General features: G+C 50.4%; 3 protein-coding genes across 3 annotated transcripts; 2 read left to right on the plus strand and 1 right to left on the minus strand.

The window, feature by feature from the left end:
* Positions 1 to 4: 4 nt before the first annotated feature.
* On the minus strand, positions 5 to 6,611 carry LOC128267693 (uncharacterized). Its single transcript, XM_053004582.1, has 4 exons — positions 6,510 to 6,611; positions 4,805 to 6,075; positions 1,069 to 1,247; positions 5 to 1,000 (listed from the first exon to the last, which is right to left on the minus strand). Coding segments are annotated over exons 1-4 (2,220 nt in total). The 5' UTR covers positions 6,512 to 6,611; the 3' UTR covers positions 5 to 232.
* A 622-nt stretch (positions 6,612 to 7,233) lies between these two features.
* Positions 7,234 to 8,550, plus strand: LOC128267694 (cytoplasmic tRNA 2-thiolation protein 2). Its single transcript, XM_053004583.1, has one exon. The coding sequence runs from the start codon at positions 7,234 to 7,236 to the stop codon at positions 8,548 to 8,550; it is 1,317 nt and encodes a 438-aa protein (XP_052860543.1).
* A 300-nt stretch (positions 8,551 to 8,850) lies between these two features.
* LOC128267695 (probable malonyl-CoA-acyl carrier protein transacylase, mitochondrial) lies at positions 8,851 to 10,078 on the plus strand. The gene has a single exon (XM_053004585.1). The coding sequence runs from the start codon at positions 8,851 to 8,853 to the stop codon at positions 10,042 to 10,044; it is 1,194 nt and encodes a 397-aa protein (XP_052860545.1). The 3' UTR covers positions 10,045 to 10,078.
* Position 10,079: the final 1 nt, after the last annotated feature.

Genomic DNA, 10,079 nt, shown 5'->3' on the forward strand with positions numbered 1-10,079 from the left:
CATGACCATCCGCCGTCTCACCACCACAGGGCCACGAGGAGAAAATGAACCACCACCCCAAACTCTATCACTGATCAACAACCGATTGTGGGGCTGCCGTTTACGATGAAAAACGCATTCAAGGGCGAGAAAAGCGGGATGTAACTTAAGCGCTACGGTATGGGTGACAATTTAAATAATTCTCTCACAGAAAACATATTGAGTGCCGTCTTTCGGTCGGTCGGTCGGACACTTAGTTCAGCACTACCTGCGGCGGTGGGTAGGCAAAGGCCGGGGTGGCTCCGTTCGCAGCGTACTGGTAAACGGCGGCTGCGGCCGCCGCCGCTGCCGCAGCACTCGACGGCATGCTGGCTGGTTGTGCCCGGGTCGTGTAACCACCGCCGTACAGGTGCGCCGCTGCGGCTGCTGCCTCGCCGACAGAAGACTTGTACGAGGGAGGTGCTGCACCGTACGCCGCGACACCATTGGTTGCGGCCGCCACCGACGGATGCGCTCCGGCTAGTCCGGCCGCACCTGCACCGGCGGCGCTTAGCGCGTATTTACCCTGCTGGTAGCTCGACGCAAAAGCGCTGGCGGCCGCGGCTGCGGCAGCAGCGGACGATGCCGATGCGGGAGCGGAGAATCGACTCTGCCGTTGCCCGGCGGACACTGCACCTAGCCCACCAACGGCCACCTGCTTCAGACCGCCAGCACTACCACTGAGACCGAGCGATTGCGAGAGACTGGCCATTCCGACACCGTACATGGCGGCGGAGGCGGCCTGCATAGCCCGGCCATCGCGGGGGGCACCGTATTTGTCAGCGCCACCAACACCACCGAACTTCGGGGCACCACCACCATCGCGCTGTCCGCCGAACCGAGCACCAGCACCACCGCTACCACCGAACATGCCATCCCGCGGAGGACGGTTCTGCTGTCCGCCGAAACGATGGTTACTGTACCGTTGACGACCCTTGCCCATGTTTGGTTTGGCAAGCTCAACCAACCGGGGATTGATGACCTACAGGGGAGAGAAGGCAATGTGACAAAGCATGACACGGGAAACGGTTCCTGCGGACGGCAGCTTACCTGATTCGCTTCGCGCAGCACGTTGATCAGATCGTTGGCTTTGTTGGCGTTCGAGTTGGTGAACAGTGTGTAGGCGGTGCCGGTGTTGTTCGAGCGTCCCGTTCTACCAATCCGGTGCACGTAATCTTCCGAATTGGACGGATAGTCGTAATTGATCACGAACTTTACGTCTTCCACATCTGCAGGCATGTGACACGGGAAGCTTGTGTTATTGCTTATACTCTCTCGCGCCGCTCGCGGAGGGGGTGTGGGGGTGGGCTTTGGGGGGTTTTTGGGGGACAGAATTTCGGGCGACATTGCAAGTAATGCCGGACCCGGACCAGTTAATGTACACACGCGAGGGGAAAGCTAGTACCAAGTACTGTGTCATGTTACTGAGGAAAGTCGTTTAAAAGTCTCGACATGTCGAGGAAATAAACGAAAGAAAACGGTAAGAAAGAACAAGAGCGGGAATCGTCCGGAAGGTTATTCTGCATCTTCACCGTGGCGGAGACCGTGAATCGAAGTGAAGGAAAAATAAGGGGATACAACGTATGTAGAGTGGATTCTCCATCGAAGGTGAAGTGTGAAGAAAATTACGTGGGATATTGTATTATTCTTTAGACTTCGTACCGATCTCACCAATCATCCATCAACATCTGCAACGAGATGTAGCGCGAGAGACAATAGAACACAAACAACGAGCCACAAACGGACGGATGCCGAAATCCAGCAAGAGAAACAAAAGCGACATAATTAGGTAAAAATGGTCTTTAAAGCATAACACACCTCGCCGACGCTCTGTGTTCGGTCGGAATTTCGCTTCCGTTTGTCTCTGTACAAATGAAATAATAAATGTGTTTTTTTCTGTGGAACACGAAAAAGCGTTTGTTGCCACCTGTGTTTGTTGTTTTAATTTGAGATTCGAATCATTTGAAGCACCTTCAGTACGTTACGTCCGAGAAGCTAGAAAGGCAACTAAACAACGTCCACTACAAGTTGGTTTTGGCAAAAATCGTAAGATATGCGCGCGCCTCTAGACGAACGTACCCAAATATCGAAACCGATTACATCCTTTGTACAGTCAAGCAAGTGGCCAGGAGAGATCACACAGGAGATTTCTAATGCAGTGTTTTTGTTTGTCCCCAATTTGTTTCACTCACTCTTAAGGAACTTCCTTCATGCATAAATATCACCACACCTATGAGTTACGCCACACGTGAAGCACAGTGGCCCATAACGAAACCGCAACCTGGAGCATGGCAGGTCGAATCAGCTACGAAAATTCGGAACACGACATGTCTTTCGCCCAGTAATGATGCAGCGCCCCACGTGCCACACAGCAGCGTGCCGGGGGACCACCGACCGTAAACCAGAACGACGTTGTGTTCGAAGGGAAGCATCGTCGGATGGACGACATTAGGTCCACTTGCCACTAATAGTATAAGGTTTTTGTAGATCACAAAATTCAATGATGAAGCAGTTTGAGCATGATACCCCTCGATCTCATACTAATATTATGCAGCAGCATCGATTTATGAATTATGGAATTGACTTTGAAGCTCCCTCAAGCCTCATTAAGGCATGAAAAGCTAACACAACAACCGACCAAGCAGGATTGGATCTAGGTTAGAATATAACAATCAAAGCTTAAATTATCTTTAAGGAAAGTAAAACACCTTGAGTAAAGAGCGAACGGTCTACGTATCGTGTGGCGGCTGTTTGGGACACATCTGGAGTGAAAGACTTTGTACACAGCACACACAAAAGTCGGGCGTTCTTTGCCCCATCGTGCCCCGTTGGATAAATTGAAAACAAAAAACACAATGATAAAGAGAGCGGTGAGTGAAATATGCGTTAACAAGTCCTTAGGCGTGTGTGAAAAGAGAATGACCAACTACTACAGTCTTATCGATCGAGTCGCTATTGGCACAGAAGAGTGTTTAAGGTTAGCTGAATGAATCTAAGGAGTCTACCACTTCCAGCAAGAAGGGAGAAGCCCACGACAGTTTAACACACGGCTAGTCCATCCGGAATCGGTCCGGGCTCGGGATCATCTCTCCCCCGGCTCGTGTTTAGTGTCACTAACTAGTAACTATTTCAGCTTTAAAGCCCGAAAGCCCTATATTGGGACGATAGATCATTCTTACTGGCTAATAACGTCACAAAACAAAGCAAAAGCACACTGCTGCTGCCCGTTCACAGTTCAACTGCCTCCATATTTGTTTTTGCATCAAAGAGTGCGATGAGCATCAACCTTGTTTCGTTTTGCTGGTCGCGGCCCGAGCCTATCCGACCAAACCACATTTTGCTTCGGTTAATGGGCTCAATTTTATATCTTTCCTGGTATTCACGATGGATTAATATATATGAATATGCTAAGTTACCCTTCGTGGATCTTCGTGGACCTAATCAGAACAAACTTCCGTTAGCACTGCCGGTGTGTTTGTCGCGGACCCATTGCCGTTAGAAGCAGCTGAAAGAAATATCGCAACGCGGTAGGTCCTGCTGCATCTCGAGGTTGCTTAGATACTTACCAAAACTCGAATCGTGCTGTAAACTGCTGGGTTAAGTGGTTATATAGCTCAAATGTTGTGTGAATACAGGAAATACATAAAACCATTTTCGTCCATCACGGCCAACAGCAACAGAAACAAATACTTCAAACAAATACAGAACAATGTAACCCCAGCAGGTGTGACTTGTGCGGCTTCAGCTGATCAGCTGCTGCTGCTGTGGTTCGAATTGCGACAGTAAGAACTCCACGCCTCTCGGGGCGTGTATCTGTTCGCCCGCCTTTTAGGGACTCCACACAACATCATAAATCTAACCGTATAAGCACTCTCTCTCTCTTTCTGTCTCCCTTACGACGTGTCGCTATTCTTATCAATAAGTTTACCATGGTTACAATCGATCTCGGCCGGAATTCAAGTGACTGACAAGGTGTTGGCTACAACGTGTGTTTGTTTGCGCTCTTGCGCTGATTGCAATGCAAGCGCCAGCCAGCTGTGGCGCACAGCTTTCCTTCAAGCTTCACAGAACTGTTCACAGCGGTGTCTTATAGGTAGTAGAGCAGGGTGTGTATGTTATCTTTGCAGATGATGTACGATTGCTAAGAGAGTCCATCATGCGCGCCATACGCATGAAGCAGAATAACTATCCCAGAAAAAAATGCAGTACCAGTACGGAACGGAGAATGGTGTACGAGTGAAAAATGTGAGAGAAGTTTTTGTTTTGACTTTTGTTTGCTAAACGGTAAACATGCAGACAGACATCGGTAGCCCGGATCTCGCAGCAACAACAACCTGCCCCGTGTTTGCGGGGGCAACCGTGGAAATATTATGCGTCACTTTCCTCCGGAATGTCGGAAACGATGACCGATTCATGGCGGGAACAAGTGTGTCCTTTCGACGAGGGGGCCGGATGGTTTGTGATTCCAAAACACGCCTGTCCTGTCCTGCTGGGATCGACACGGGTGGGTCATGCAGGCAAATCCACCCATGGGATGGGAACCCACGCGCGTTTGCCCCGAGACCATACCCGATATTCCCGAGCATGGCAGTTACGGTTTGTTTTGAATCTTCTTTAGCGCGAGCCGTGCGTGCGTATTCCTGGGCAAATGCTGTTTGTAGCAACAGCACCGGACGTCAATCTCTACATTTACCTTTTTGTTACTAGTCTTTCTTTAGAGGGTGATGATTGCTTTGGTTTCCTGCTGGAACTCAGCGGTACCATCGAGCGGAACGTAAACACTTACCCAAGCCACGAGCCGCCACATCCGTGGCCACCAGGATGCCCTGGCGCCCGTTACGGAATGCACTGAGCACGTAGTCACGCTCCTGTTGCGACTTGTCACCATGGATGGCCACGGCGCGCCATCCATTGCGGTTTACGATGCGCGTAATGTCATCCACACGGCGCTTCGTCTCGACGAAAATGATCGTCTTCGTGTCCGGTTCGGCGGAAATCTCCGTCAAAAGCTTCATCAGCTTCTGATCTTTCTCGTAGTCCTCGCATACATCCACGATCTGCAGGATGTTGTGGTTCGCCGACAGGTTCAACGAACCGATGTTAATCTGAACGTAATCGGCCAAAAATTCTTCGGCCAAATTTCGCACCTCCTTCGGCCACGTTGCGGACCACATCAGTACCTGCCGATCGGGCCGGATTTGTCCCATGATCTTGCGGATCTGGGGCTCGAAGCCCATGTCCAGCATACGATCGGCCTCGTCCAGCACCAAGTAGGTGCAGCGCCGCAAGTTCGTGATTCCGCGCTCGAGAAAATCGATCAACCGGCCGGGGGTTGCAATGACGATCTCAGCGCCGCGCTCGAGATCGCGTATCTGCGGGCCTTTGGGGGCTCCGCCAAAAACGCACGTATTGTTGGCACTGACGCGCGATCCGAAATCGGTCGCCACCTGCTGAATCTGTTGCGCCAGTTCGCGGGTGGGTGCCAGGATCAGTGCGATCGGTCCATCGCCACGACGGATGCTGGTCTGGTGCTGAATGTGCACCAGGGACGGCACGACGTAGGCCAGCGTTTTGCCCGACCCGGTCTGTGCAATTCCGACCATATCGCGGCCGCTCAGTGCAATCGGCATTCCCTGTGCCTGAATGGCCGTCGGTTTGCTGAAGCCCTGTCGCTTCAGCTCCTCCATGATGTAGCTCGGCAAACCACCATCCTCAAAGTCCATGCTCGGTCGCGGCACTTCGCGGCCCTTCAGGGTGATCTGATGCTTGTTCAAGTAGCCCGCAATTTCCCCCTCGGACATGCCCACCAGGGCGGCCGACGGCTGGTAAAAGTTCTTCTCAAAGGGCGTCAAATCTTCCGGCTCCCACTTCAGGGTGCGAAGATTTTTGCCATTCTGCGATTGCCGGTCAAACGATGGCCCGTTGCCGCCACCGTAACCTCCGGCGCCTCCGTCACGGCGGAAACCGCCTCCCATCTGGCCACCTCCTGGACGACCTCCGGCCATACCACCGCCACGGTGGAATCCACTATTGCCAGTTTGCGGGCGATTTCCGTACCTGTTAGAAAGAAAAACCGTAGAAACACGAATATTAAACACGACCACCTCTTACCGATTTCTAATGACCCATTATTGAAAAATCAATTAACTGAACAGCCATCGCCGAAAAATCAATAATTGAAATATTGTTACATTGATGGCGCTCGAACAATGCAGAATGGGTCATAAAATGTATATTTTCTGCAGTGACGGGCATTTATTGGACGGGCGATCGGAGCTTCGTTAATTTTCCATGGTAACCAAAGGCAAGGGGAATAGGTCGTAGATGTTAGAGGAAAAAAAATGCAGGCAACTTTTCTAATGCCGCCATCTTGGAAATTACTTTGCGGAGCGCTAATTGATGACGAAATTTTCACCGTCACGCTGGGCTGGAAAACCTTTTACCACAAACTATTCTACACCATTTTACGATTCTCTACTTCGTTTACTTACATTTTGAACTTTAACGGAGGATATTTCAAGCAGATATCAGGCAAAAATATGGAAAAAGATGGTACGCGGTTTGCACGGCCTTTTCACTCACACAGGTACTTTGCACTTTGCACAGTTTCTGTTTCAACAGCACTCGTGTTGCGTGAAAGTTTGCATGCGAGTGATAGTTATAATATGCATGCGAGTGACAGGTAGTGACAGGACCGATTAGAGAGGTTTGGACTCGATGAGAGCGGTATAAACGGATAGGAGGCAGTTGAAAATGGAGAACCGGAGAGAGAAGACGAAATAAAAGTGTTGGCCAAGGAAGGAAACTGATAAGAGAATAAAAGAATTGCTAAAAGGAACTGGGTCGACGCTCTAGCCATTAATAAGCTAAACTTACAACTCGCTTTCTCCATCTAAAGACCACTCAGCTGTCAAAAGCACTGAGTGAACTCTGCGAACGTGCTCCTACTGTTTCGATCGCCTTCGCAAAGGATATTGTATTTTATTTCATAACTCTGTGTTATTTGCTTAATTTTCGAATTAAATTATTAAAACACAGTTTTATGCTACTGAGCAAACGGCTGAATCAGCTATTCGTATTTAGATGCGTTTCAAAAGTATCAAGAAAAACAAACAAGTGACAGTTTTCGGAAAACCTCATGTATTTGTTTACAATAACAATCCTTTTCTGTTGGCCTAGTTCCGGCGATTTGTTTCGCATTATTTACCAAATAAAATGTGCAGTATTGTGGAAGATGATTTCGGTGACGATGGTGGTGCCCACGGAATGAAGGAGGATTCGCCTCAACCGCGGCTGGCCGCCGATGAGCTGTGTCGTAAGTGCAATACGGAGGTTGCCGTGCTCAAGTTGAACCACAAGGAAGCACAATGTCGGCCCTGCTTCCTGCACTACGTGCGCCACAAGTTTCGGGCATCGCTCGGCTCCTCGAAGATCGTCCGCCGGGGGTCTCGTGTTCTCATCATATTCACCGGAACACCGGAAAACATAGCCCTGCTCGATATGGTTCGGTTTGGTTTGGAGCAGGATTCGTTCAAACAACTAAGGATAGAGCCTGTGCTGCTTTACGTGGATGATGATTTTATTAGCAAAGCTACCGAGGAACGGAAGAAGAAACAAATCACGATTGCGGAGCTTCTGCAGCAGTACAGCTTTCCGGTGCATTACACTGTAACCGGTTCTCCGAAGGCAGTCGAATTACTACCTGCCGTTTCTTTCCCTGGGGGCTTCGAGGAAGATGAACAACGATTGCTGCGGATCATAAACGGCACACGGTCCAACACCTCGAAGCAAGATCTGTTGGAGCAAGTTCGCAAGCGAACGTACAAAGCCATCGCAAAGTCCCTCAACTGTAGCTACGTGTTTCTGTCGGACATTGGGATCGACCTGGCGAAAACGCTGCTTTCTAATGTGGCTCTTGGACGGGGTTGTTCCATTGCACAGGATGTGGCCTTCTGTGACGATCGAGACGGGTCGGTGAAACTTATCCGACCCCTGCGTGATCTAAATCCGGACGAGATCCTGCACTATCTGCAGTTCACTGAGAAGCGCTATTCGTGTCTACCTCACGAGAATCACTTTGGAGACAAGCCAAGCCTACAGAATCTGACGGCAAAGTTCATCGACAACTTGCAAGAGAGTTTTCCGTCCACCGTATCGACGATCTATCGTACCGGCGATAAACTGGAAGCTCCTCCGCCTGGTTCCACTATCGGTGCAAGCACGGAAGAAGATTATCTGGGACTGCTTGATGCTAGGAAGACATCAGCGAGTAACGACCGGGATAAATGTGCGTTCTGTGGCGCACCTCTGGACTATCGGGGGTCAAAAACGTTATTTGCAACGGAATTTTCGAGGCTGGTATCTTCGCGCATTCATGCATCCTGTAGTCACGAGGAAATTTTAGAAAAATCGAAGCAAATGGAACACGATGCCGAGCGGATGGTGAACGGCGAAGATGAAGCAGAATTAGGACAGCTGAAGCAAACTCTTTGCCATGGCTGCAGGAACATATTTGTTGATCAGGAGCAATAGGTGTTTTTGTTTTTGTGAATAGAAAAAATGGAAACTATACGAAGAAATAAACACTTTTTGAAACATCGATTTAAAGATTAGTTTGAATTCACCGATTAGATTTAGGATCTGTTCACTTTTAGATGGTATTCGGCAAACGAGGAATCAAAACATAAACAAACCCATATGGTTCTGTCAAAATCCTGCAGTTGACCGGTAATCTCAAGGATCCTTTTTGTTAATGTTTTAAGAAAAGTTCATTAATTTGTCTTGCTTGGTTTGTCAACACTTCAATTTTGGGACTGATTAATAACTCTCATCATGCTGTTTCGAGTGTTCCATCGTCGATTACATCGCACGTTGCGGCAGCTAGGAACCGACGCCAAAGTGCCCCCCATCGCGGCCGGCGATTCGGAGAGCGTGAAGAAGCTTTTGGAACATGCTGCATCCTTCGAAGATCTGGCCAGACGCAGTGAAGAAAGTGACTGGGCGACGCTGCCATACGTTGCCGGAACGTACATCAGCCGCGATCAGTCACAAAAAGCGGCCCGACCAACGATCGATCCACGGGAAACAAATATCATCGTGTTCCCCGGGCAGGGATCGCAGTACGTGGGCATGGGCTCGAAGCTGCTCAAATTTCCCGGGGCGCGTGATATTTTCGCCCTCGCCAACGAGGTACTCGGTTACGATCTGCTGAAGATCTGCATCGAGGGTCCCAAGAGCAAGCTGGATCAGACCAAGTACTGCCAGCCGGCCGTTATGGTCACGTCACTGGCGGCCCTCGAGCAGTTACGCGAAGAACGACCGAATGCGATCGACAACTGTTTCGCCACGGCCGGCTTCAGTTTAGGTGAACTAACGGCACTGATCTTCGCGGGCTCGATTCCTTTCGACAAGGGCGTCCGGTTGGTGCAAATCCGCGCAGAAGCAATGCAGTTGGCGGCCCAGCAGTCGAAAGGGGCCATGGCAACGGCACTGTTCGGTGCGGACGGACGCATCGGGGAGGCCTGCAAGGAGGCGATCAATTGGTGCATAGACAAGGGCATCGAAAACCCGGACTGTCGGGTGGCAAACTATCTGTACCCGGGCTGTAAGGTGTTGGCCGGCAACGAGGAAGCCCTACGCTTTCTGGAGGCAAACCTGAAACGCTTCAACATTCGGCGTCTCAAGCGACTGCCGGTCAGTGGGGCGTTCCATACGGAACTAATGGAGCCGGCCGTTGAACCGTTTGCAGCAGCATTACGAAAAATCCGTGTGCAAGATCCCAGCATCAGCGTGCACTCGAATGTGGACGGCAAGTGCTACCGAAATGCCGGTCACATTGTTGGCCAGCTGCCGAAGCAAATCGTACGGCCGGTCAAGTGGGAGCAGACACTACACATACTGTACGAGCGCCAGGCCGGGGTACACTTTCCGCGCACATTCGAGTGTGGCCCCGGGAAAGGGTTGAAAGCCATCTTGAAGCAAGTCAATGCCAAAGCGTGGGACTCGGCGCTTAATGTAGAGGCATAGGCGGAGCGCATTTACGACGCTAGAGTTAGGTAGTT

The sequence above is a fragment of the Anopheles cruzii genome, chromosome 2 (genome assembly GCF_943734635.1).
Source record: "Anopheles cruzii chromosome 2, idAnoCruzAS_RS32_06, whole genome shotgun sequence".
NCBI classification, from domain to species: Eukaryota; Metazoa; Arthropoda; class Insecta; order Diptera; family Culicidae; genus Anopheles; species Anopheles cruzii.